This window comes from Aotus nancymaae, unplaced genomic scaffold (genome assembly GCF_030222135.1).
Source record: "Aotus nancymaae isolate 86718 unplaced genomic scaffold, 86718_ANA_hifiasm-v0.15.2.pri h1tg000108l, whole genome shotgun sequence".
Lineage (NCBI taxonomy): Eukaryota > Metazoa > Chordata > Mammalia > Primates > Aotidae > Aotus > Aotus nancymaae.
The window spans coordinates 38579917-38607860 of NW_026988523.1; the positions used below are offsets into that span (position 1 = coordinate 38579917).

The window sequence follows — 27944 nt, forward strand, 5'->3', positions numbered from 1 at the left end:
ATGCTTCATAGCTCTGTGCAGCTACTGAACTGGACAGCCCAGAGAACATTTTCATCACTGAAAGTTCTATTAGACCTTGCTGTCTGAGCACATCACATGTTTTTAATCTTGTTTAACCATCATAACAACCCTGTGATGCAGGTGTAGTTATTTATCCACTTTAGAGATAAGGACCCTGAGACACAGACTGGATAAAAAAGTTAGCCAAGGTCTCTCACCACATTCAGATCTAGAGTGAGGATCCAAGCTCAGATGTTTGGCTTCAGGGCCTATCAATCATGCAGAGCTGTCTGCCACCGCAAGCTCTCCTGCTCTCCCCTCTCGCCTCCAGGAGCTGCACTGACTTATCCTATTCCCCAGTGGCCATTGTCCCTGACTACTGCCGCCCTGACAACTGACTCAGAGTGATGAGGTCACCTAGGCCTGGAGCATCTTATAGATGAGGATCCACACTCTATTTTTCTCCCACCTCCTGTTAGCCCCTCAATTCCCTTAGAGTATTTGTGTTTAGTATCATGGGTTTTCACATCTCCCCTAACCCATCCCATTCTCAGTTCAAGGTCAGCCTGAATCCTGGAAGATTCCTAACCTGCACAGCAGCCCTGTTGCTGTTCTTCTGGGGTCACCTTCATCCCCAAGGGAATGACGTGCAGCCAGCTGAGCTCAGAGAGCCCGTTTCACCAACACCTCTGAAGGTGATGCAGCAGCATCTCATTCTGCACAGGAAGTGCAAGAAGTCAGGCTGCTGCTGGAACCCAGTGAAAGTAGAAGTTGCCAGGGCCAGGGCTTCAACCATTCTGTGTGCAAACCACAAACGTTTGCAAGCTAGACCACTTGCAGTTGTCCCCTCTCTCTCTCCTGCCCCAGCTGCTGCTCTGCAGGGCCTCCACATACCCACAGGACCTGCAGCTGAATGAAGCTGGAGGCAACTCAGGAGATCTGTCAGAAAGAGAACGATAGAGGAAAATGTATGAATGTTGCCGTCTTCAGGTGACTGGACAAGAGATCCACTTCCTACTCTACTTCCTCATTCCTTTTACCTCTTTCCTAAACAACTGAGTCAGCAAAAAAAAAAAAAAAAAAGGTCTGGCAGTGTCAAATTAATTTCCCACTTCCACTGAGTCAGAGAATCTAGGGCAAGAAAACTTAGAAAATTCTCTCTCTCCATTCCTGGCCTCAGCAAGAAGCACATCAAATTCTATCAGGCTGTGTAGAAGTTCTCACTTAAAGATTTCCAGGAAGAACTTTACTGTCAGAAAATGCTTATTTAGTCGGGTGTGGTGGCGCATGCCTGTAATCCCAGCTACTTGGGAGGCTGAGGTAGGAAAATCGCTTGAAACCTGGGAGGCGGAAGTCGCGGTGAGCCAAGATTACACTCCAGCCTCGGCAACAGAGCAAGACTCCTCAAAAAAGAAAAAGAAAATGCTTCCTAGTATTTTGCCTGACTCCGTGTTTCACCTTAAACTCTCCCATTCTGTCCACAGAGGAGATGGGAATGTGTAACCTCTTTCTCTGTTGAGGGACCATTGAATAATTTCCATTTTTATCTATTACAAATAATGCTGCTGTGAGCACTCTTGTACATGTTTTTGGATGCCTATATGTATACATTTCTGTTCAACATGTACCCAGGAGTGAAAATGCTGAGCCATCAGGGGTCCCTGTGATTAGTTTTGGTAGTTTCTGCCAGGCCATTTTCTAGTGAGTGTACCAATTTATATTCCCACTAGTAGTGCACAAGAGTTCTAATTTCTTCACATCCTCACCAATACTCAGTAAAGGATTGCATGGGGAGGGTCACTGGGTTCCCCCACCCAGCTCAGTTTCAGCCGGTATAACTCCCTTAATTTTATGGAAGGTGTAATGGTATCTTATTGTGGTTTAAATTTGCATTTCCACGGTGATTTATGGTGTCAAGCTCCTTTGGTTATGTTTATTTGACATGTGGATAACTGCTTCTGTGAAGTACCTATCCAATTATTTTTGTCCATTTTTCTAGTATGTTGTCTGTGTTTTTTTACTGACTTGTAGAAATTTTCATATTTCATATCTCATCACAGCACAGCTCACCTAGTCCCTCTCTTAATGGTGTCTTTTAAGGAAGAGTTCTCAAAATAATACCTGCCAGTCTTAAAAGCCTCAGATTCTGAAGCTCCATCTGTGCTCTACTCTGGACCCATCGATGCCTGATTCCCTCCTGAACTGAGGATCCTGTGAACCATCCTCAGAGCTCCACTTCTCCATCCCATTGCAGCATCCACACACATCTGCCTCTGGAGACAGGAGCTGGGAGGTCACTCGGGTCAAGGGGTAAATGAGCTTAGTTTTCCAGTAGTGCGCTGTCTCCCAGGCTGAACGATGCTGAGGCCAAGCAAATTCGGGCAGACTCTGGATCTTTCTAATGAAGGCGTCCCATAGCCATGTTCCATCCTGGTTCCCTGGCATGGGATTGTTGAAGCCACAGAAAAGGTCAGGGATTTATTAGTGATTTACCGACTCCTTCCTGCTTCATGTTCAAGAAAATGTATTCATGTAATATCTCTTCAACCAAAGAGGAAACACCAATTAGAGCTTTTTAAGTTTCTTTCCCACTTCCTTTTCAACTATCAAGCTGTAGCACCACCCAGCTCAGGTCACCCACCCAACCTTCGGGCCTGAGGCCTGGTTGCTCTCTGCCAGCTTCGCCCCTGCCTGAATCTGACCTGTGTTCCCTCCTCTGTGCCAGGACAGGCCCCATGCTTCTCTGGACGGCTGTGCTGCTCTTCGGTAAGTCACCGAGCATAGGCATCCCCTCCCAGAACACTAAGGATTATAAGTCATCCCTGAGACACCAAGTTCCTCATCATCCCTTTCCCAATTCCGGTGGGTTTGTGGCTGGAGCTCAAGACATGTGGGTGCGCCTGGGCGCGCTCGGGAGAGATGGGCACTGGGATAGGAGGGTCTCCTCAGTGTTTCCTATTCGATTGTCCTGGGTCCTTGGCAGGGCAGACCTTCGATGTGTCAGAGATAAATTAGGGAGGCAGAAAAACAAATTACAAGGCCCCTTTACTTCCCAGTGACATTTCTACCTTATGACATTGGGTTAAAATACTCATCAGAGTTGACTAAAAAAGAAATTGAGGTTACAGAAGGGAAGGAGGCTGCAGGGGGCAACAGGGCAGGGGTCAGGGAAATGGGGGAAAACAGTCCCTAGCATTTTGTTTAGCAATGGGAGGTGGAATAATTTTACAGGGTGACATATTTTTATGGAGCCTCTGCATTTTCTTAGAACCAGTTAACAATGGCCAGACTTCTCACCTGGTTGAAAGGCCTGTGCTCTGAGTAACCAAAGACCTTTTCAAATTGACGGTCTCTCTTCTGCCTACATCTTCTCTCTGTTGGGAGCTGTTTCAGATCCACGGACTGGCTTGAAGAATCAAATCCGTTATCCTAGCCAGGTCTCTCTTCTCTTCATTTCTCCTCATGCAGGTTACTTGTAACTGAGGGAGCTGGTCTAAGGGTAGAGGATTGCACGGGAGGGTCACTGGGCTCCCCGAGACCCAGCTCAGTCTCAGCCAGTGTCACCTCCCTTATACCTAAAAGAAATCATTTGCGCATATATTTTGTTTCACTTTATAGTTTCCAAGTGGACCTATTTTTTGTTTAATTCTTGATCCTAATGGCTTGTTTGCTGTTTGTTTTCATTGAACTGGAAAAGCAGGACTGTTCCTAAATATAACCTCTTCCTGAACAGACTTTTTGAGAATTTGACCCCGTGAGGAAAATGCCCGTCCCGCTCAATGTTCCTTCTCCAGCATAGCATGCTACTCTGTTTGTTCTACGGATGGGCATTTGGACAAATGAAAAGGTCTAATGCTCACACTGAGGCAGGGACGGGATGGCCTAGTGCCTGGACACACTCCAGGCAAAAGACTCCCAGGGGCAATTGACACTACATTGCAAATTCATCTAGATACAGTCTGCGAGTGTTCCAGCTTGGAACCCAGGACAGGGATGACAGACAGCAAAGGAGGAGAGAAGGGAGTCAGTGACCAGCTGACTGGTGCACTGTGTAATGGAGAACCCAGCACCAGCAAATGTGGTCCCACTTGGTGCTCAGGGACCCCGGAAAAACAGCCTAAAACACAGGCCCTGGGGCTGGGTGTGTAGGAGCATTTACCGTACTGTAAGTGTAGAGCTGCTATTTCTGCTCTCTAGAGCAGGATGTGGTCACAATAAGTTGGTGGCTATTACTATTATTGGCTGTCAGGGCTCCAGGAGGCTAGGAACCCTGACATGCTGGAACCTGGCTGAATTCTAAATATGTATTTAACGTTTGGGAAAGTAGCCTTAATTTTCTTCTGAGCTGAACATTGGACAACTTCCGTCCTACCACTGGAGCCTGCCCCGCATATTCACACGGCATCCACAGGAGGTGTGTCACGGGGTCCCATACAACCCTCCCAGCAACGTGGCTGCTGCAGCTTGGCACAGCAGCATGTCCCACAGGGGTAGATCTCAGTGGTGAGATAGCTCTTCATGTTGAGCTCAAATCTGCCTTCCCGATCCCTCTAGTTTCCATTTCTGTCCTATAAAGTGACTCAGAATAAGTCTCTCCCTTCTTTTAAGATTAGCCCACCAAGTATTGTGGGTACCTCCTCTGTTGGATGTTTCCCAGATAAATATCTCCCAATCCCCCAGCAACTCTAAGAGGAAAGTATCCTTCTCCTAGAGTTGGTAGGGAGGGAGGAGGCTGCTGCCTTCATTATTCAGAACTCTATTATACAACTTGGTTTGACGGTAACTCTTGGCCACCCCAACACACTGTCACCTCATCTTCAGCATGTATCTAACAGAGGTCCCCGGCCCTCATTGCAGGAACTGCTGTAAGCAGGTGTCACCCACTGTGTATGTTCCCAGTTGGCTGCTTGTTTTGATTACAGGAGGCAATTTTGTAATCCCGCCTCCAAGATCTTACAGTATCATGAGCAGCAAGTCATTGGGATTTGGGGGCATGAGCTCATTTTATGTGCATCTATGCTTCCTGAGTGCCTTCTCTCTTGTTTCTGCTTTTGGTAGCCTCAACCCTGTTAGTTTAGCACTTTGTAGCTGCAAAATTGTTTTCTGGTGAGGAGGGGGAGGGAAAGAAGTCATAACTACAGAGTAGGGTCTCCGTCACTCTGGGGTCAGGCCTTCTTTCTGCTTTCAGTTAACGTAGTAACCACTTTCCCAGGCAGTGGGTCAATACAACCTTCACAACTACACTGTAAAAAAAAGAATGACTATTATCATTTCTATTATGTGATATGACAAAACGAGATATTGAAGGCTCTGGAATTTAGACAACTTGTTCAAGGTCATACAGAAAGAGGGAAATTCATGACCCAAGTCCAGGTCATCTGATTCCAAATTCTGCATGCTTTCCACTACACCAAGCTCATAGATGGGGGTTAGAGCTGGAGATGGAGGGATGATAAGAAAAAGACTCATCGTTCTGTACACTCCTGAGAACTTATGACTGAGCTGACCCTGAGCTGAATAGAGAATTGAGCTGAAACGTTCCATCTGTGTCCAAAGCAGCATAGAAAGTAAAGATGACACCATGTGACACAGCCAAACATCTGCTCCTGGAGGGTTTTCACCCACCCCTCCCAAAGCCAATCTTGCATTTTTTGGTGTTATGCAAAATACCTAGGACGTGTCAGAAATGAAGGACACAAGTAAATGTATGAGGATTGACTGGACTCACTGCACTCAGCCCTATATTCATTCATTGTTTCACCCCTTACCCCAAAGTCCAGAATATTCTTCACTGCTTCATATCCAACTATGCCCTTCAATTTAGGGTCTGCCATTGCTTGGGCTATGCAAACCTATCCAAGCCATATCTGTCATCATTTTGTAAGTTGGCCTCTCTTCCCAGGCCACCTATTCTCCTCACATATTCGCTCATTTAAAAGCATAAATGCAGCACATACAAGATGCAAGCACGTTGTAGGATGCATCTGGCTTGTCTGTAGTTCTCTCATTCATCCATGCTACCTGACAATGTCTTACATCTGTAATGGTTACTCTTTCAGGGAACTTTGCCTCCTCAGTCTGATCACTTCCATACTCTTTTCACCAGAGCTCTGTGGACAGATAAGACCACAGGAATCAGGTCCTGCCCTTACTGTATGGGTTCTCCTGTAGATGTTGGTGGTAGGACCCTCAGGCACATTTGTGCAACAGTCTTGTCCTGTGTTTTCTACTTTTTGCTTCCCACCCCATGCAACTGGATTCAAAGAAAAGCATTCATGCATTTATTCAGCAGATGCTTACTGTACACAGACTATATTCCAGGCACAGGTCCTAGGCAGAGAAAATATGGCAATGAGTAAGACAGGCAGAGTCACCACAACTATGGGGCTTACATTCCAGACAGAGAGACAGGGGATAACATGTAGGCAATTTAAAGAATAAGATAAATTCAAATAGTGATAAGTGCTTTGATGATAATATAACGGGGCATCATTTTAGTGATTGGGAAAAATTCGTTTGATTGGGATCCCAGGGAAGATCTGTTTGAGAAGGCAGCATTTAATCTAGATAGGGCAAAGAGTTCTAGGGAGATCTACCATAGACGTTGAGTGGTCAAGTGGCTGGGTGGTTGGGTGGCTGGGTGGCTGGGTGACTGGGTGGCTGGGTGGCTGGGTGGTTGGATGATGGGATGGCTAGGTGGATGGGTTGTTAAGTGGTTAGATGGTTGAGTGGTTGGGTGATTGGATGGTTGGGTGGTTGGATGATGGGATGGTTAGGTGGCTGGGTGGTTAAGTGGTTGGGTGGCTGGACGGCTGGGTGGCTGGGTGGCTGGGTGGTTGGGTGGTTGGATGATGAGATGTCTAGATGGCTGAGTGGTTGGGTGGCTGAGTAGCTGGGTGATTGGTTTCTGGGATGTCTAGATGGCTGAGTGGTTGGGTGGCTATGTAGTTGGACAGTTGGATGGTTGATGGCTACGTTGCTTGGTGGTTGAGTGGCTATATGAATGGATGGTTAGAAGGTTGTGTGGATGGGTGGGTGGGTGGGTGGATGTTTGGGTGGTTGGTTGAACGGGTGTACGTCCCCATTGCTGAAGTGACAGGCCTCCCTGTCAGAAAGGTCTTTTTGCTGCTTAACCTAGTTGTGCTACTTTGTTCTCTTGCAGTTCCCTGTGTTGGGAAAACTGGTAAGTTTTGTCCATGTCTCTTCTAGCTCAAAGTACGTCTGTGGGCCAAAACTTACTGGATGGGAACAGGACAGTGCCATGGGGTCCCCCAGCACCATCTGCAGAGCAGCACCAGAGTAGGCCTCTTCCTCAGGGATCTTGGCCTGTTCCCAGGAAGAGGAGAAACCTGGAACTCCACTAGTCTAAGGCCAAGGGTAGTCTTAGGGTGACCCAAGCCTCAGCAGTGGGGTTCTAGGCCTCTATTCTATTTCCTTAAAAGTGACTATAGCCTCTGTCTTCTCTCCATGTGGATCTGGAGCTCCTATATTCTCAACTCAACAGTACCAGGACTCCGTTCCTTCCTTTTATGTTCAGAGAAGCAGGCACCTTTGTCTGCTGATCAGTCTTCCTTCCTTCCTCGGATCCCCTTCCCTCCACCCCCTTCTGTCCCACTGACTTCCATGGAGCTTTCTGTCAAATAGGAAAAATTCTCATCTATGAAATTTTGACCTCCAAGTGTATGTTCTGTGACTCCAGGAGAACAGAATTCAAACCAACACTTAGTGCTGCTAGAAAAAGCAGTTGTGGGAGCAAGGCTTACCATTTAGTAATGCAGTGAGCATCATTACTTCCAGGGTCAGGAGAGTGGGTCCTAAGGATCCAGAAGATCCAGGCAAGAGCAGGTTGCGCTGGGGCTCCATAACTGCTTACTCCTCATTACTCTCAGGCCATCAGACCTGCTCAGAAGGCCGTCTGGGAATTGGGATGTCTGGCTTATCAAAGAGATGATACAGCCAGGGTACAGGCTCAGCCTGCCCTGCAGGCAATGCTGCTGCTGCTGCCCCGCAAGTGATGGTGGATCCCTGGGAGCTCTTCAGCTCACATCAGGGCATAGAATACATTTTAGGAATAGCGACAGAGAGAACAGATCCCTTCCATGACAGTGGTGGAAGCTGAAACCCTGCTGAGTGGGGAGATGGAGGCTGGGCCTCGGAAAACCCAATGAGGAAGGCAGGAAGGAGACAGCTAAGGCTGTGGCACCTCCAACACTCCCTAGCAACTGCTTTCTGGTGGACAGAGATGCCGCTATTATCAGAAGTGAAGGTTGAAGAAAGTGTCACACTAGGTAGCCAGAGGATGAGAAGTTAGTCCAGGCTGGAGGGAACTGAGTCAGGAGGAATGAGGCAAGACAATGAACAGGATGAATGCAATTAAGCCAAGCTTGCCAAGGCGACAGGAAAGTGCAATATAAAGAAGACAGGGAGGGTGGGTAGGAAGAAAGCCAGAGAGAAGACACAGGGAGAGGAGAGAATGGGAGGGGAAGGGAAAGGAATAAAGAGAAAGAGGGAAAAGGAAGGAGAGGGAGTGAAGGAAGTCCAGTCCTGCCCTGCCCTGGCTGGCATGAAGGACTGGAGGCAGAGACGCTGCACCGGTGCCACCCAAGGGCCTCCATCCCCAGCAGAGGCCTTAGGCTGGGGGACAGAGGGAGAGAAGTGACCCATGGGACCTGCTGCTCCAGGGTTTCCCTGTTTCTGTGTCTCACAGACTGGCTCCACCTCCAAGCCTGGCCAAACCCTGTGTTTGAAGGAGATGCCCTGACTCTGCGATGTCAGGGACGGAAGAATGTATCACTGTCTCAGGTGAAGTTCTACAAAGATGGGAAAGTCCTTCGTTTCTCTGAAGGAAAGCAGACTCTGTCCATGGGAGCAGCAACAGTGAAGAGCCATGGCCAGTACCACTGCACCGGGCAGGTGATGTATATTTCACAGACATTCTCACAAACTTCAGAGACTGCCATGGTTCAAGTCCAAGGTGAGTCACCAGCTTGGGAGTTTGTGGGGCAGGAGGTGCCACTCAGGGGTCCTGTCTCTAGGGGTCAGTAGCTCTCTGGGCAGGACCCCTGTCTCTGGCTGCCCCTCATGCTGGACCAATGTGTGGGGCCCTGAGGTTTCCCAAGACGTTGTATGAATGTCCCCCTCCCCACCACGGGACACATCTGGAACCAGGGGAAGGAGCAGGGAGATCCCTGGGAGGGGGTGCTGGGAAGAGGATGGACCAGTCCAGGCTCACCCTTCCCCTCTGTGGACTAGAGGACCTCGAAGGCCCCCACTGGCTGTGAGGGAGTCATTTCAAAGCTTGTGGGTGAGGACAAGAGGACAGGTCCTGGGGATGAAACTGCCTCCCATCGGGGTCCCCGGGCTGCAGCCTGGGAAGAGTAGAAGCTCAGGCCTCAGCCTCCTGGGGCTTCACCACCATGGACTTGTCTCCTGAGCCCTGGGCCTGCATCTCCCCAGAGCTGTTCCCGCCTCCTGTGCTGAGTGCCATCCCCTCTCCTGAGCCCCGAGAGGGGAGCCTGGTGACCCTGAGATGTCAGACAAAGCTACACCCCCTGAGGTCAGCCTTGAGGCTCCTCATCTCCTTCCACAAGGACGGCCGCACCTTGCAGGACAGGGGCCCCCACCCAGAACTCTGCATCCCAGGAGTCAAGGGGGGAGACTCTGGGCTTTACTGGTGTGAGGCAGCCCTTGAGGGTGGCCAGGTCCAGAAGCAGAGCCCCCAGCTGGAGGTCAGAGTGTGGGGTAAGTGCACGAGGGTGGGGAGACACACCCAGGGGTCTGGGCGCGGGGCAGTGGGACCCCCTGGGAGGAAGGAAGTTGGAGGAAGGGTCCCTGGGAGAGGAGGAAGCCAGGGTCCTGGGTGGTCAGGCTGAGTCTCCCACCTAATGTGTGTCCCAGCTCCTGTGTCCCGCCCTGTGCTCACTCTGAACCATGGGCCCGCTGACCCTGCTGTGGGGGACGTGGTGCAGCTCCTCTGCGAGGCCCAGAGGGGCTCCCCTCCGATCCGGTATTCATTCTACCTTGATGAGAAGATTGTGGGGAGTCACTCAGCTCCCTGTGGTGGAAACGCCTCCCTACTCTTCCCAGTGACGTCAAAGCACGATGCTGGGAACTACTCCTGCGAGGCTGAGAACAGAGTCTCCAGAGAGAGGAGTGAGACCAAGAAGCTCTCTCTGAAGGGTGCGTTTTGTCCTCCAACAGAGCTTTGAGCCCCAGCAAGCTGACAGGGGTCAGATCTCACCCTCCGTGTACCTCCCACCGTGCCTGGCACAGTGCTGGACCCATGGCAGCCACTGCATGACCAAACGTGGACCCTAATTGGTCCATCTGTCCACTGAGCCTGGCAGAGAAATACTGAAGTCCATGGACAGTGGGGAGCATCATGGGGGAAGCAGTCACGTGGTCACTCACGGTGTCGCTGTCATCCTTGCTGGCATCGCCTGAGCCGTCCCTCATGCCCATCTACAAGGCTCCTCCAGGCCAGACAGCTCCCCCAATACCAGTCATTCTGCCTCCTGTGCCAGGCTGGAATGCATTTCTGAATTTTATCCTCAGTGCTCATGGCCGCCTTCCTCTCCCCACTCCCAGGTTCTCAAGCCTTCTCTACTCCCACCGGCAGCAACTGGCTGGTTCCTTGGCTGCCTGCGAGCCTGCTTGGCATGATGGTCATTGCTGCTGCACTTCTGGTTTATTTGAGACTCCGGAAAAACGCTGGTCAGTAACTCTCCTTGGCTTTCTTAGCTGCTGAATCCCTGTGCCAGGCCCTGCCTAACCTTTGAAAAGCCAGAGTTTGACAGGACCAGCCACTCTCTTCTCCTGGGTGCGGGGTGGGAGAAGGGACTTCTCTCCCTGAGTCACACAAAGGGGCACATGGAAGGACAGTTAATGCTTCCAAAACATACACACACATGCACTCACTCGCATGCTCGCAGTCATCCAGAGATGCTCACAAACACGACCGCACACTCAGGCATGAACAGAACATAAACTGGGGAATTATTACAAGCCAAACATGATGCATGTCAATGTCCTTTACGTTAGAAGGACAATCTGTGGCTAGGAATATGACTGAAAAACAAACAAACAAACAAAAGGCCGAGGTCTTCACCTCTCGCTCTCTTTGAGCTCAGCAGAGGAGAAAAAAGACAGAACCAGTGCATATGTGCAGGCTCACTCACACACACTCATGTTGTACAGTACTTTACTGTAGCAGAGTGTGCAAAGGATATTAACTATCAGAAAGGAAATATGATCAACAAGACTGAGCAACGACCTGGCCCCAACAGTACCTTTAGTTCCATAGCCTTGAGCCGGTTCACTGTAAGACTCACTAAATCAGCTTCCTCTCCAGGGATACTGTAAGGGTTTAAGTTAATGAAGAGCATTTATCTAATACCTCATGTATTAGACTGGCACATAGTGGGTGCTCAGTAAATTCTCATTCCAATCTGAGCAGATCACACCAGCAGGTTCCCAGGCTGCCCTTTCTCCTCTGTGCATTCTCTAACGCTTGTAATCAAAGTCACTGAAAAGAAAAAGGTTGGTTAAAATTCTGATGTGGAGGAAAACAATCGGACAAATGACATTTCAGGTTATCTATTTATTTTGATATTCCAGACTCTCTTCTTCTTCCTGTCTCAGTCGTGATAATTAAGAATGAATGTTGGCTTTCATTCACGCGTGGCCACGCGTTTATTCCAACTCTAACCTTTGCTCGCCTCAGGCCACATGTAAGGAATGGCTACCAGTGCCAAAGCTATCTGGTGTCAGTTCATTCCTAGGGCTTCAAATCCACCTACAGAGGTTCAAATAAACCCCACTTCCTCCTCTGCAGGGCAATGGTTTTATTTTCTACTTGTCTAGGACAAAAGTCATTGCTCTCATAGACCTCCAAAGCTATTTGCTTATTTAAGTTTGCAGCTCCCTCTGCTGAGAAATTTGGGACGAGCTTTCCAGGAGCTGGGCCAGCCTGCTAATTAAGGAAGACCACCCAGTCATATGTTCAAAGCATTCCTTCCTGCATTCACCAGGGTAGCTGAAAGGGTCTCTCCCCATCCCTAGTCCCAACGCCCCACCTCACGAGGCGCCTAGTGAGGGCTGGGACCAGACTTCAACATCCTCTCCCCGTTTGAATTTGTAGTCTTCTGTCCATACAACTTCCTGTCCCCACCCTTCTCACTAGTCTTGAATCTGGATTCAACATAGGCTAGATTTGCTTTAAGGTATCCCTTCATAGTGGGGAAAAAGGAGGGGAGGCCCAGAGCTATTGGGGAGGCAGCTGGAGTAGAGAACCACAAACCAAAGCTCTGTGAGTTCTATGTCATTGTGTCTAATAAAGCCTCCTGCAAATGATGCAATCTTCCTTTGCTCCACTAAACACGCCAGTCCCCACAATAAGATGGAGTCAAGAAGACCGTGAGCTTCAGCCACAGCTATCAGAGTCAGCTGGCAGAGATGGGGGAAAGGCTGGTCCTTTAACAGAGAAATAGGCCACATGGCATCATGGGAAGCGTGTGGGTTTCAGAGCTACTGGGGAGGCAGCTGGAGTAGGGAACCAGACACCAAAGCTCTGTGAGTTGTATGTCATTGTGTCTGATAAAGCCTCCTCCAAATGGCCTCAGTAACACGGGTGTTTCTGTTTCTGTCCACTCACCTCTGAGTCAAAGCATTAAAGGCAGAGTAACATAGCACAACTGTCTCCCTCTCCAGCCCCAGACAAGGTGGTGAAAGCGTGGTCACTAGTGAAAGATCCTCAAGAAGAAGATGCCTTTCACAGGGAACAAAAGAGCATCCTCTTGATGTAGAGATTATATACCATCACCACCAATCTTGAGCAGATGGGCTCCATTTTACCAAGGAGCCTGTCTCTCATGCAAACAGGACTGCTGGTGGTGATCTTAATATCTCAGAATGTCGGGCACACAAAATATTCTTTAGAATATTGCTCAGAAAGTCACTTTCAGGCCTAAATCTATAGCTACACAGGAAAAACAGCCAGATCAATAGCCTTATTCTCCACACCCAGTTCTAAGAGACTCAGAACCATTTCCAGATAGCATAGCCATTCTTCAACAAACAGAAATATGCCACCATCAAAAACAGTCAATAGATGTGATGTCCAAAGTCAATTTTTAGGACATTTGACCAATGATGGTGTTACTGGAACGAGGATATGGTCATGCAAGGGGTCCACTTCAAAGTGCACTCACCTGCATCATACAGGTTCTGCTGTGCTTGTTTGAAAGTGTTCCTTTTACTACCTGTTGTCATGCGTCGCATAAAACAAAAGTCTGCCAAACTCATGGAACTCTTCATCGAATGGAGACTCAGAAACTGAGGCTCATTTCTCAGCCCTGACAAATGAGCATTGGAGAATGCTTAATCATCGGGGATCTGTCTGGGTGTCCATAAATGCCCTCTTGATTTTATAGAAGAAGCCATTTCCACATATTCTACCCAGTGATTCTGATGCTTTCCAGCTGTTAGAGTAGTAAGTGTTTATTGGGCATCAGGCATGAACCAAGTGTTCTAAAATCTACATGTGACCCAATTCCTATCCCAGGAGTCACCTTTAAAGTTATGGAACCAGCTGCTGTTTCAGAGGCAGTGTACTAATGGAGAAAAGGCATGAAACCTGGGTTAAGATTCTGTCTCCACCACTTACTATGACCTTAAAGAAGTCGCCTCTCCCAACCTCAGTCACCTCATCTATGAAACGGAGATAAAAGTATCAACCTTTGCAAGATGGTTGTGAAGAACATTAGATACCAAAGAATTAGAAAGTGGGGTGTTTTTGAAATCTAACTATGTGCTGGTCAGTGGTAGGTGCTTTACTAGGAAGATTATGTTTTATTTGGATTGCCTGGCATAGGGTCAAAGTTATTATATTTTCTTCCTTCAGAAAAGTGGCCTGACTGGTAAGCCTAGGCCCTCTCCATGCAAAAATGTGATCCATTCTGCTGACCTTACTTCCTCCTAGTTTGTGATTCCCAAGGAGCCATCTAGGGTATTTTTTAAAGGAAACATCCCATAAAAATCAACCATGTCCAGACCTGTGAATCAGCCCTCCTAATCAAACCAGCCTCAAACTTCCAGGGTCCTCTCTGCCATTCTTGCTCACAGCTTTCCTGTTCCCTGTCCCACCTGCCCTCTAAGGGATGCCCAGTGAATTGTGCCTTTGTATCTCCTAGGACCCCTTCCATCTCAGATACCACCCACAGCTCCAGGTGGAGAGCAGTGCCCACTATATGCCAGTGGTAAGGACTTCCAGCAGGATGGTGCTCTGCCCATGTGGGCCAAGAAGAGCTTCTTAAGGGCAGTAAGAAGAAGGAAGCTCTCCCCAGATGACTCCAATTCCTGAGACACAGGGCTCAGGAATTGGAGTCCTCTGGGGAAGGAAAACAACAGCTTCTAGGGAGGGTGTGATGAGGGAGTGCTGTGGAGCTGGTGGTGAGAGAGGGAGGGGGGAAGGGAACCAGGGCTGCAGGAGATGGGGCAGGGAAGGTTTGGACCGAGGGTTGGCAAACTTACAGCCCATGGTCCAAACCCAGCACACTGCCTATTTTTGTAGATAAAGTTTTACTATAACACAGACATGCTCATTTGTTTAATTTGTATGAGAGCTTTCATACTACAGAGTTGAATCATTGTGACAGAGACTATACAGCTCACAAAGCCAAAAATATTTACTGCCTTTTTGACAGAAAAAGTTGGTCGACCTCTGGTTTAAACCATATCAGGGCTAGGGAAGCTGCAAAAAAATTGCTAAGGGGTCCAGACTCCTCCTGCCATGATGACTACCCCCACGTTAGTGACCAACCCCCATTGCCACTTATCGCCATGACAGAACCCTGAAGGGCTTCTCTCCATGTCTTCAGGACACTTGTGGCGTGAGGTGGGAGAGTCAGGTGGATCCTCTTTAAGCCTCATTCCTTCTCCAGTGCATCACCAGGAAGAGAAAAACGAAGGTGTCGTCTACTCTGTGGTGCGTGGAACCTCAAAGGGGAGTGGAGGTGAGTGCTCTCAGGCCCAACTTGGTACCTTTGCGAACAGAAGTTTTGGACCTATGATGATAGTATCACAGCAACTGTCATTACTGTGACCGCCACCACCACCATCACCAAGACCATCGTATTTACCTCCATCACCGTCACCACCATCTCCTCCTTCACTACCACGTCCGCCTTCACACCATCATCAATGCTGCCATGACCACCACCACCCACCTCCCCCTCCATAGCACACTCGCCACAAACACCTCTAGGACCGCTACATTCACCCCATTCTCAGCATCATCTCCTCCACCACTGTTACCAGGATAACTGCAGAGAGTTTTTTTCCCTTTCCCAAACACTGGGAAGGATTAAGAAAAGAGAAAAAAAAAATGATGCAATCTTCCTTCGCTCCAGAGTCTAAGTCTAAACAGGCCAGTCCCCACAATAAGATGGAGTCAAGAAGACCGTGAGCTTCAGCCACAGCTATCAGAGCCAGGTGGCAGAGATGGGGGGAAAAGCTGGTCCTTTAACAGAGAAATAGGCCACATGGCATCATGGGAAGAGTGTGGGTTTCTGAGTCTCAGAACTGAGTTTGAAACCTGACTCTATGTACTTACTCACTGTGGACTCGGCAAGTCAAGGGCCCTCTCTGAGCCTAACCCATAAAGGGGAGACGATGCCTGCTCTGCAGGATTACTATAAGTCGTTGGGAATGGAACCCAGGTTCTAGAAACAACCCTTAAAAATTGTCTACATGTGCTGGGTGCGGTGGCTCACGCCTGTAATCCCAGCACTTTGGGAGGCCGAGGCGGGTGGATCACGAGGTCAAGAGATTGAGACCATCCTGGTCAACATAGTGAAACCCTGTCTCTACTAAAAAAAATACAAAAAATTAGCTGGGCATGGTGGCGCGTGCCTGTAGTCCCAGCTACTCAGGAGGCTGAGGCAGGAGAATTGCCTGAACCCAGGAGGCAGAGGTTGCAGTGAGCCGAGATCGCGCCATCGCACTCCAGCCTGGGTAACAAGAGCGAAACTCAGTCTCAAAAAAAAAAAAAATTGTCTACATGTAATAGATGTTCAAAAACAGGGAGTTTTATTGTTGCTGTTGTTTTAATGTCTTACCTGCTCTGCTATTTCAATTCCTAGTCTGCAAAAATGGGGTGAATTGGCCTAGGGTTTCTGCTCCTTCCTGCAAATGGCAGTAGGGAAATGAACAACCAAGGAGTCTCTTAACTGAGGGCAGGTTGCCCAGGACCTGAGGTCACACCACTGATGTGTAGTCCAACTGGAACTAGAACCCAGGTCTCCCAATTCGAGGTTGAGGAGTAAAAGGAATCTCTCCTGCTGGGTTCCCTGGCTCTCCGGAAGAAGACAGCCAGCCAGGAGGGGTGGGAAGGAGAGGTACTTGCTGTGGCACACAGAGACCTGACCTGAGTGCACTCTTTCCCCACAGCCAGGCCTGCTGAGTTCACCGCAGGAAGAAAGGTGAGCTGGGATCCCTGTTCCTTTCTCACCCTCTGTCTTACATCTGCATCCTCATCCTGAGCCAACTCTTTCGCAGGACAGTTCTGTCATCTATGCAGAGGTGAGATGCCTGCAGCCCAGTGAGGTTTCATCCAGGGAGATGAATATAAGAAGCAGGACCCTCCGAGATCCCCTTGGTGACCGTGAGGAGGTTCTCTGCTAGTGATGGTGTTTTCCTGTCAACACACACCCGTTCCCAGTCTCCAGTGCTCCCCAGGAGGACAGTGGACTCCTTGCTTCTTTTTGTGGGTCCTTCAGTTTCCAAGCCCAGCATCACAGAGCCCTTGAGCCCTTTCCTGACCAGGAGAAACTGAACCCTGGGTTCTCCTCGTAGCAGAAGACCAAGCAATGGAGTGGGAAGGGAGATGCCCTCACCAACAGACACACTTAAGTTCAAGCAGTGACACTGGACACAGAAGCCATAGATGTTTTCTTTCCATGCAAGCATGTGTTAGAGTCAGTTCTCCCCAATATATGTTATCATCTCCTCCACCACTGTAACCAGGATATATATATGAAACAGTCATGTGCCACATAACATCTCAGTTAATGACGGACTGCATACACAACAGTGTCATAGAAGAGCATAATGGAGTTGAAAACTTCCTACTGCCTAGTGATATCATAGCTGCCTTAACATCACAGCACATTTCTCACGCGCTTGTGGTGATGCTGGTACAAACAAGCTACCGCGCTGCTAGTCATATAAAAATATAGCACATACAATTATGTACAGTAGCTTATACGTGATAATGATAAACAACTATGTTACTGGTTTATATATTTATTATAACTTTTTTTTTTTTTTTGAGATGGAGTCTTGCTCTGTCGCCTAGTCTGGAGTGCAGTGGCACGATCTTGGCTCACTGTCACCTCTGCCTCCCGGGTTCAAGCGATTCTCTTGCCTCAGCCTCCGAAATACCTGGGACTATAGGCATGCGCCACCACGCCCAGCTAACTTTTGTATTTATTAGTAGAGATGGGGTTTCACCATGTTGGCCAGGCTGGTCTCAAACTCCTGATCTCAGGTGATCCACCCGCCTTGGCCTCCCAAAGTGCTGGAATTACAGGCATGAACCACCATGCCTGGCCCTGAATTTACTATAATTTTTATCATTATTTTAGAGTATATTCCTTCTACTTATTTTTTTTTTAAATAAAGTTAATTATAAAACAGCCTCAAGCAGGTCCTTCAGGAGGTATCCAGAAGGAGGCACTGTTATCATAGAGATGACAGCTCCATGTGTGTAACTGACCCTGAAGGCCCTCCAGGGGGACCAGATGGGGCAGTGGAGACAGTGATATTGATGATCCTCACCCTGTGTAGGACTCGGCTAATGTGTGTGTTTATTTATGTCTTCGTTTTTCACAAAAAGCTTAAAAAGTTAAACAAAAATTAATAGAAAAAAGCTTATATAAAAATATTTTGTATAGTTGTACAATGTGTTTGTTTTAGTCTAAGTTTATTACAAAAATCAAAAAGTTTTAAAAACCTAAAAAGTGTATCAAGTAAAAATGTTACACAGAGCTAAGGTTAATTTATTGCTGAAGAAAAAAAAAATTTTTTTTTTGAGACAGTCTCACTCTATCCCCCAGGCTGGAGTGCAGTGGCATGATCTCGGGTCACTGCAACCTCCACCTCCCGAGTTCAAGCGATTCTCCTGTCTCAGCCTCCCAAATTGCTGGGACTACAGGCATTTGCCACCACACCTGACTAATTTTTGTGTTTTTAGTAGAGACGGGGTTTGGCCATGTTTGCCAGGCTGGTCTCGAACCCCTGGCCTCAAGTGATCCTCCCGCCTTGGCCTCCCAAAGTGCTAGGATTACAGGCATGAGCCATCGCGCCCGGCCTGAAGAAAACATTTTTATGAATTTAGTGTAGTCTAAGCATACAGTGTTGATAAGGCCTGCAGTAGTGTACAGTAACGTCCCAGGCCTTCACAATCACGCACCACTCACTCACTGACCCACCCAGAGCAACGCCAGCCCTGCAAGGTCCATTCATGGTAAGTGTCCTATACAGGTATTTTTTTTTATCTTTTATATTGCATTTTTACTGTACCTTTTCTGTGTTTAGATATGTTAACTATAAAAATATTATTATATTACAGTTGCCTATTATATTCAGGTTTGTAGCCTAGAAGTAATAGGCTAGACCAAAAAAAGAAAATGAAAAACAAAAAAAACAAAAAACGAAGAATAGGCTATACCCTGTAACATAGGTGTGCAACAGGCTATACCATCTGGCTTTGTGTAAGTACACACTATGATGTTTATGTTTGTACAGTGATGAAATTTCCTGGCAACGCATTTCCCAGAATGCATCCCTGTCATTAAATGACTCGTGCATAACTTTGTACGTGCGTGTGTGCACGTACGCTTTCCTTATGGTCCTCAGTCCCTTTGAATATGCTTACCATGACGCTGAAAAGAAAGAGCATCCGCTGCCCTTTCAGAGCCCTTGGCAAGTCAGAAATGCTTGGAGCTGTATTTGCATGCACTTATTTTAAAAAGAAAAAAAAAACACGTTGTAATTTTGCCTTGCTGTCTGTTTTTTCTCATCGCTGGCCCCTTTCTCAGTCCAAAGGCCAATAGATGGAGAAGGAAAAGAAATGAATGAAAGGGGCACTGTTGTCGAGTGGTTCTGCCAGCAGAAAACATTACCAGGTTTACCCCAAAACGTTGTTCTCTCAGAGGAACAGGAAGACATTTTGAATCTCTCTCTATTTTGTTCTTAAAGGTCGGTTCTTGGGATATTGATGACTACCGTCTGAGAGGTGCTACGGGGAGATTTTCAGGATTGTGTGGTCTTTGAGGCAGATTTTTTTTTAAGACAATGTTGACCACTGTTCACGGTCCACATGATCATTGTAAGATTGCAATGCTGCATGCTAGTTGGTTACATAAGACGCAATTCCAGTGACCGAAGGTGGTTATAACGGATGGTGGTGTGTTGAAGATGGCACTGGCATCTTTGAGCAGAGCCTGGCTGTGCAGCACCATTTGACTGATTCAAACACCCTAGAGGTCTGGTTGTTGCTGTTGTCCTTTCCTGTGAAATCACAAGAGAAGTTACAGTGTAGGTGAACTTGGAGTTTATAGGTTGGTTTTGTTTCTGTTTTATTTTATTTTTTAACATTTACCTGTAGTGCTATAGCTGTGGATACTATCACCTGCATGCTATTTCTAGTGAGTGCCAAATACAGTATGGGCTAATGACCATAACAGCCCATGGTGCTGCCAGGACTACCATGGGCTTATCAGTGACAGCCCCTCTGTGGGTGGAAGAAACCTGTCATTTCCTTCTTACATGTGTTTGAAACACTAAATGAATAATTTGTTCTTCTGGGGAAAAAAATGATAAGATGGTAAAAACTTTTTTATATTAAGGGTATCATAAAATGGATACGCCCCACCTCTCAAACTAAAAAAAGAAAAGAAAAGAAAGAGCATCACTCTACGTCCCAGAGGGCTAAACCCAGGGCAGCTCTAAATGCATTTCCAGCTTCTAAGCTGCTGCTGAGCCCATGAGTGACCACAGGGCTGAGGAGCCTCCCAGAGATTCAGCAAGACCAAGGTCAGCCAGAAAAGGGCCTGGCCCGGACAAAGTCATAGAATCCTTGACACCAGAGCCAGAGCCCCACAGGCACTGAGAGCTCACAGCCCCACTCAGCCTTTCCACACAGCCCCACTCCTGTTCAGATTCCTTCCAGTTTACCAAAGACAGAGCTGAGGCTGGCCCAGAGCCCTGGCTTGTGGAGTTACCTAGTTACCCCTTACTTGTTTGAAAAGTTACGTGGTTGCAGCATCTGTTTTTTTGTTAATAGAGGTCTATCAATTGGTTTCATGTTGTTCATCAATATCGACGATTTGCTGTACCTAATAGTTCGATTTGCTTTGTTCAAGGAGTCCATACTCCTTGATGACTGAAAGTGGTCAATAACGGATTGGTTATACTTGCTCCTCTGAGGCCCTGGCTCCAGCTTCATACGCCCCTGCTCTGGAAGCAGAGAAAGTAAGGTTCAGCTTAGAGATGCTGGACTGCATCAGACCCCACCCACCTGACTGATGAAGGAGACATTAGTGTTATCAGGGATCTCCTGGCACTGTGGAGCTGCAGGCATCTTGCATCTCCCCTGGACCAGCCATGTTGACATCACCTGGGAGCTCGTTAGAAATGCAGACGCTCAAACTCAACTCCAGACGTGCTGAATCAGAACCTGCGTCTCAATAACATCTCCAGGCGATAGGTATACCCATTAAAGTTTAAAGTCTAAAGAGCACTGGTCTACTTACAAGATACAGACTTCATCAGAGTACATGCAACCTCTCCCCATCCTCATCTTTCTCTTCCTCATCCTCCTCTTCATCTCTCTCATACCAGTCCAGTCCATGTCCAGAATATCCCAGGGCTTCTCCCATTTGTCAATAATCAGAGACTCCCCCCACCCCCTGGGAGGACAGAGAAGCACAAGCCAGGTACTCTAGAAGCTCAAGGTCCTCACCGGTCAGTCAGGGGTACCAACAGAACCCAAGTCCTTGCCACTCCCTCTATAAAGTAATGCCCCCTTGTAAAAAGTCATAAGATAAGACAGCTCATGAAGGAAAACTGATGATGGGGACTCGAGAGGAACCAGCCCTTCCAGATGTTCCCAGAGTCCACTCCTTCTCGAGTTTTCACATCTTTCCCCTCCTTATCCCACACCAGTAATATCAATGTATGGTCCACAGCTTCGTGCCAGTCTGTGAATTGATTTTTACTAGTCCGTGACAAGTTAAGTAGAAAAATTGAAGCAAGAATTTAGAAACATTTAGAACAATCTGACACAGTAATTTTATGTTTGCTTAATACAATCATAAAAATCAGGGCTTGTCTTTTGTATGTCTTCTTAATTTCATTTTTCTAGTAGTGTTCTTCAAATGTCGCTACAAATATATAGGCCTGCAATGAACTGGAAATTAAAAAATAAAAAACAGGTCCTTCAACACAGATAGGTGAGAAGCCCTATCCTACACAGACAAACACACACACACACACACACACACACACACACACACACATCATCGGTCTGGTCTCTGAAGCACCTTGCTCTCTGCCTGGAACACCTCTTCTCTCCACCCAGCTCTATTTTCATGGCTGAAAACATCCTTTTCCCTTTGTTTAGAAAAGAATGAGCTGGAATTTTTCCAAATGAACAATTACTAAGGAAATTGAAGAAAAAGAAAATCTCAAACAACAACTTAAAGTAGAGATTTCAAAGGAGGCCCTGCCCTTCAGCCCAGATTCACTGGTTTGCCTGATGTCAGCCCACCGAGCCCTAAAGCCCCATTTCTAGTTCTCAGTTGTCACAGCAGGAACCTGCTTCTGCTCTGCAGGACACTGGTGGGCTGGGGCCATCTCCAAGAAAGAATGGGACTTCCACCGTTCTCTAGAGACAGACCCTGCAGACACTGAGGAAGGGTTCCCTGGGGAGGCCAGAGGGCTACTTTCCTACTCCCTCTTTTCCATGGCGATCCTGGCCTGCCACAGCACTACCAGCCACGCTAGCCACAGGCACTGGCCACACCAGCCACAGGACTCCCTGCCAGTAGCCTCCTCACATTCTCAAGGCTCTGTGATGTGAAACATTGCTTCTCACTTTAAGTCAAAGCTAAATGCAAACACTTATTCAGCCAGAGTGACTTGTCTGTGCCTCGTCTTAGGGACCTGGGTTCTATGGGGTCACATTACCTACAGGGTAAAGAGAGAGGAAAGAATTCTAGCTGAGTTGAGGGTGGAGAGGCAATCTGGAGCTGCTCCTTAAGGTCAAGAGCGAGAAAGAAGCCTCCATCTGGGAGCCTTGTGGCAGCCCTCTGGTGGCCCTCTCAGGCTTTTGAGGTCTTGCAGCTAACTTAGACTGGGATCTGACCCATTCACTGGACAACTTCAGTGTTAAGATATGATTAGACACTGGTCCTTGTTTTGTAAGTGAAAACACAATCTAGATACAAGCAATAAAAATGAAACATGGCCCTTCTCTAAACCTGAAAGATTGAAGACATTGGGATTTCTTTCGATTCCAGGTTTGTTCTTAAATAAGCATCCACCAAATAGCTCTGTGTCCTTCATATCAACTGTGACGATAGTGACTACTGACAGGGTGTACAAGATGAGAAAGGCCCAGGCTTTTTCCTCCAGTACCAGGATCTTTTGTGTCCTTCCTGCCACCTGTTCATATCTCCCTCTGCACTGCAGAAGAGGCTGCGGTTGGCGGAACCTGGAGCTGACAGCACATCTGCTCCTTCAGCATTCATACTTGCTGTGCCTTTGCTCAGAGGGCCCCTTAGTTTCTCTGGAAGAACAACCCAGTTGTACTCGTTCTGGAATTCCTTCCCACTTGAGGCACAGATGAGTATTGGGACTGAACCTTTCATTGGGAGTATCATGACTACTGGCACCATCAGCTTGAGTTCTTGACCCCATAAGGCTTACACATGGTCGATGCTCTGTAAGTGTCTGTTGGATGTGTTAGTGTGCACAAGATGGCAATCCAGGTGTTCGAAGAGTGAATGAATGCCTGCATGAGCTTCCAGTTCCCCCTTTCTACCTCAGGAAAGCAGTATGGCTTTGTTTCTGTTTTATGCAGGCTTCCTTCAAATCTCTGGGATGGTGTATCTTTGCCTCAAAAGCAGACCCACCTAAGCCAAAGACAGTTTCCATCCAGTCTCCTGCAGGCTGTCCCATCCCACTCACTTCCTCCTCTCTCCTCTCACCTCGGTTTCTCCGGCTGTGTGCACCATGCCTCTAGTTCATCGAAGACCCCACTCCCTCTACTTCTCCCCAGCAGGGCCAGGACCAGAGTGAGACAAGAGAGGCACCTCAGGCACAAAAGTTAACGAGGCCCTCAGGCTCGCAGGGGTGCCAGCGCCATCTCATGGGAGGTGAGGCCATTTCACAATCATTTCCCATCTGCAGAGGCTGAGCAACAGTGGGCGTTTCTAAGAAGTGACAGAGGCAGCCTCCTTACAGGGTCTTCTCCCTCTAGGCCAGTCTTCCTGCCACGTCGTGGCACTGCTGCCTAAGCTGGCTAGCCGGGGAGGGGTGCGCACGGGCTCCCCTGCCCCAGGCAGCCTGTTGGGCTGTGGCTCCTGGTGGCATGGTGCCTGCTGACAGATTAAATGAAAACAGACATAAAGACAGGGATTAGGAGGGGTCCTACCTTCCCCTTTCAGTCCCCATCCCACACCACCCCCTCGAAGCAGTGCCCAGAGGCCTACCCACACCCCAGTAACACCCTTCCTCTTTGGCTTCCACTTTGGCTCCCAGAACGCCTGCTGAGTGCAACACTCCCTCCTTCCTGCCAGCTGCTTTGCCTCTGCCTCCTTTCCTGCCTGGCTCCCCTTCTCTCCCAGCTCCTCAGGCACCCCACCTTTCTTCCCCTTCTCCATCTCTCCCTGTGAGAGAAGTGTAGCCCCGTTCTGCCCCCAGGCACAAAGCTTCACCCAAATTCCACCCCGCCCTGGATCTCCACACCAAGTGGCTAGGGGTTAATGCTCGAGTTCGGCAGCCTGAGTGGCCGTGGTCAACACCCGCTCCCTCACCCCCAGCCCAAATTAAGGTGGGCTAATGGCGGGTGCAGGCTGTTCCACGTGGCAGATGGGGCTACTATGCCTGCCTCAGCGACCAATGCAGCAGATGCAGCCGAAAGGCCCCAGGGAGTGGAGTCGGCCGCCAGCTGCTCTCTTAATTAAGGAATGTGGGAAGTGGCCCCTTTGAACTCACCAGCTAATTTACTCCTGTGCACTCCCCCCTGTGGCTGGGTAATTAATATGGTGTGAACCAGTGATTAGCAAGTAGAGAGAATCTGCCTGCCGCAGACTTAACCATTCCCTGCACCTGCCTTCTCAGTCCAATGGTTCTCCAGTGGTCACATGGGCAGCAAGTGTTTCCCTTTGGGGAGATGGGTTTTTTTTTTTTTTAAACAGAGTCTCACTCTGTCGCCAGGCGCCAGGCTGGAGTGCAGTGGCGCGATCTCGGCTCACTGCAGCCTCCACCTCCTGGTTCAAGCAATTCTCTTGCCTCAGCCTCTCGGGTAGCTGGGACTACAGGCGTACACCACCTCACCCAACTAATTTTTGTGTTTTTAGTAGAGACGGGGTTTCACCATTTGTTCAGGATGGTCTCGATCTCTTGACCTCGTGAGCCACCCACCTCGGCCTCCCAAAGTGCTGGGATTACAGGCGTGAGCCACTGAGCCCAGCCGGAGGTGGCATATTTTTCAGTCTTCAGTCAACCTCCTCCCACCCTCTTTCCCAGCTTCCTCAAAACTCTCCTCAAGGAAAAGGTCTTCGGGTGGGGGAAGGACTGCGAGTCACTCCTTGCCTGGATGGATCACTATGGGCGACCGGCTCTCCTTAGTGGGAATGTAACTGCCCACTGTCTTCTCCAAGGGAATTCAGGATCTGGCTCCATGCTGACCCCATGCCTGCATCCCACAGCCCTCCCAGTCCTAAGCTTTGACATTTTAGAATCATTCGATCCAATGCAACAGATGCATGCAGGGCTTTGCCTCATCGAAAGCCTGTCCTTGGCAATATTCAGGGTGCAGATATGAAGGAGATGCCCTCGTGGAACTCCCTGTCTGGGAGCAGAGAGTCAGAACAGGGGATTGCCCAGCCTGGAACATGCCTTTATCTGCATTTACTCAGGTTTCCCCACTTCCCTCTCCCTGGCCTTTAGTAGCAATAGTTAGTATTTGAGTGCTAACTTCACCCGACCCCAATTTAAACCTTCACACGTGTTCATTGGCAACACTGAGAGGTAGATACTATCGTTGATCCCCATTTCACAGATGAGGATACTGAAGCACAGGGAAGTTACTTTGCTCAAGGTTTCACAGCCGAGATTTGAACTCAGGTCTGAATCATGAGATTTTGAGTTCGGAACTCCTACCCTCATGTGTTGTATTCTTAAGTCTCACCTCAAGTACCAACCCCTCCACAGAGCCCTCTCCAGCCTCCCACCTGCCCTGGCAGGGTCAAATCTGTCCTCTGGCTCTCACAGCATCCAGGGCACACATCTGACATTGGTCTTGCCACATTGGTTGTAATTACTGGTTTATATATCCCATCTTCTGTGAACTCCTTAAGGTCAGGGGCAAAGCCTTTCATCTCTGTGTCACTAGCTCCTGGCACCTAAGTAGATGCTCAATAAATGCCTAATGAATGAATGACAGAATTGGTAATGGAGTCATAGATGAATTCCCTCCCTTGCCCTCTCCACCCCTCAGCCAGACAGCCTCCCAGTTCTGCCCCTTTCTCGGTACTCTAGACATTTCCTTCATCTGCAGGCCCTTCTCCCTCCCACAGGCCCATCACAACAGACGACAGCTTCCCCTGCCTTTTTGCTCTCTCCCAACCTGCCCTGCCTGCTGTCCTCCCACCCCTACTTAAAACCTGCAACAGCCCCTCCCTTCAAACAGTGCTTCCGGAGCGTTCCCCCAGTCCACCAGCCAGACTTACCCTGAGTGGGGTGCTTGTTATAACCACAGATTCCTGGGCCCCAGCTCACCCTGATGGCACCTCTGAGAATCCAAGTGCTAAACGAGGTTGAGAGTCACTAGTGTCCAGAATAACTTAACCCAGTTTTCAAGGCCTCCACAATCTGCCCCAACCTCCTTTTCCATTCTTCCCACCCAGCCCTTAAGGACTCCTGCCTGCTGTCCCTCGTCCTCTGTGGAGCCTAGTTGGTATTTTCCCATGGCCACATCCCTGCACACTCTGCTCTCCCCTCCTGCCCAGAGCCCACCCCCAGCCTCTGGCCCTCCCCTTTCCTCATGCCATCTAAACCATGCCCATCTTCAAGGCCCAGCTCAAATTCCACCTTCTCAGGAAGCATCCCCTGCCCATATCCGTGAAGCCCTCCTTCCCACCCACTTCTGAGGGCTGACTGCCTGTTTGCACAAAGTGGTGTCCGTCTGCAGATAAGCCTTCTCTTTCTCTGATGTACCTATCTCTACATTTGGTTGTGAGCACCTGGAGGGCAAAAACCTTACCCAAAAAATCCTCCCACTGTGGCAGCTTGAGGGATATTCTTTTCTGTGAGACATGAGCTGTTTTGTGGCCCAGAGCAGTAAAAATGAGGCGGCAGCAGATACTGCTGGTTTGGGGAGAAAGTCCAGTGCTGAGGACATGGCAGTGTTAGCATGCAGGAACTCAACAGAGTCTGGGGAGAGAGGCAGAGGGCAGGGAAGAGCAGGGTTCCCCACAATCAGCAGAGTGCGTTTTCAGCAGCCCATGGGGGAGCTGAGGTCCCTCCCTGCAGGCCTTTATGAGAGGAGGCAAGTACTAAGTAGGGATGAGAGATGGGAGCAGGCTAAATCCTAATGCCTAGTTCCTGGCTGAGTCCAAAGCTCAGTGTCCAGTTTGATTGACAGGTGAGGGGCTGTGCAGGACCAGATACAGTGAGCCACCCTCCCGACTAGCAGGAACTTTCCTCCAGGGCAACACATCCTCTAAAAACCTTCCCCGACAAGAAACCAAGAAACTTGAAGTGAGAAGAGAAACAGGATGAAGAGGAGGTGACTGTGGCAAAATAGATCACATTTCAAAGCTTGAAGGTCAGGTTCCAGCTCTGCCCCTCTGTGACCTCGACAAGGGACCTAACCTCACCCTGGTGTTCCCATTTTCCCATTTCTAATGGGGTGACAAGATGATCCTCTCAGAGGAGAGTTGCAAGGCTTACATAAAGCCAAATGTGTAGCCATGTCTAGAATGTTCTCCCTCACTTAACAAATACTCATGAAACATCCGTAATGTGCCCAGCACTGAGGGAAACGCAGAAAGGAATAAAAGACCACGCTGGCTACACAGTCTGTGAAGACCAGAAAACTGCCACAAACGGCACACCGAGAGTAAAGAGGGAGGTGTGGGCATGCGCAGGGCACAAGGAGGGGCCTGTCACCTGCCTGTGGTCTGGAAGCCTAGAAGGACACCCTCGCTGGCCGCACAGCCGCGCTCTGTTTGCAAGGATAAAGGGAGCAGCCTGCCTGGTGGGGGAAAGTACAACACAGGGAAATGTGAAATCAGTAGTTCTGAGAAGAGGGCCTTCTGGCTTGGGGTGGCTGGAGAGCAGAGTGGATGTGGACGACCAGCCTGGGGAAGAAGGCCTGACTCAGGAGGACCTGCCTGCAGAGCAGAGCATTAGTCCTCGTCCTGAGGGCCATGGGAGGCCACAGAAGAATTTTAAGCCAGAATGAGGAGGACAGATAACAGTGAGGCAGCCTGGGACGCAGGAAGGTCAGCAAGACTGCATCCCAGCCTGCCTCAAGGCAAGGAGGATGTGGCTTGTGTGGGGGCTACTGTGGTAGCCATGTGCTAGCCAACCACACCATGTGAAAGAGGCTGACTTACAAGAATACTCTCCTGAAAGTCCAGCTAAGCCCAGGG

The 27944-nt window shown here is 48.8% G+C and overlaps 1 protein-coding gene across 5 annotated transcripts; it reads left to right on the top strand.

Annotated features, from left to right (window-relative positions):
- The first annotated feature begins 970 nt into the window (after nucleotides 1–970).
- FCRL6 (Fc receptor like 6) lies at nucleotides 971–17431 on the top strand. 5 transcript variants are annotated; one of them, XM_064370329.1, is made up of 11 exons: nucleotides 971–990; nucleotides 2726–2766; nucleotides 7163–7183; nucleotides 8708–8974; nucleotides 9457–9741; nucleotides 9898–10179; nucleotides 10588–10713; nucleotides 14190–14255; nucleotides 14940–15011; nucleotides 16447–16478; nucleotides 16555–17431. In XM_064370329.1, the coding sequence occupies exons 1-11, from the start codon at nucleotides 971–973 to the stop codon at nucleotides 16678–16680; spliced, it is 1338 nt and encodes a 445-aa protein (XP_064226399.1). In that variant the 3' UTR covers nucleotides 16681–17431. The 5 variants fall into 5 exon arrangements, with proteins under 5 accessions (XP_064226399.1, XP_021523043.2, XP_064226400.1 ...); XM_064370330.1 differs by having other exon boundaries at nucleotides 975–990; nucleotides 2731–2766; XM_064370331.1 differs by having other exon boundaries at nucleotides 975–990; nucleotides 2731–2766; nucleotides 16560–16677.
- The last annotated feature ends 10513 nt before the right edge of the window (nucleotides 17432–27944 follow it).

Bases quoted from the DNA above. Each gene is read 5' to 3' on its own strand.
- FCRL6 (XM_064370329.1), top strand. From the start codon at position 971: ATGAATGTTGCCGTCTTCAG. The intron at 8,975-9,456 runs GTGAGTCACCAG...GCATCTCCCCAG, and splicing joins TGCCATGGTTCAAGTCCAAG to AGCTGTTCCCGCCTCCTGTG. The intron at 10,714-14,189 runs GTCAGTAACTCT...TGTATCTCCTAG, and splicing joins GAGACTCCGGAAAAACGCTG to GACCCCTTCCATCTCAGATA.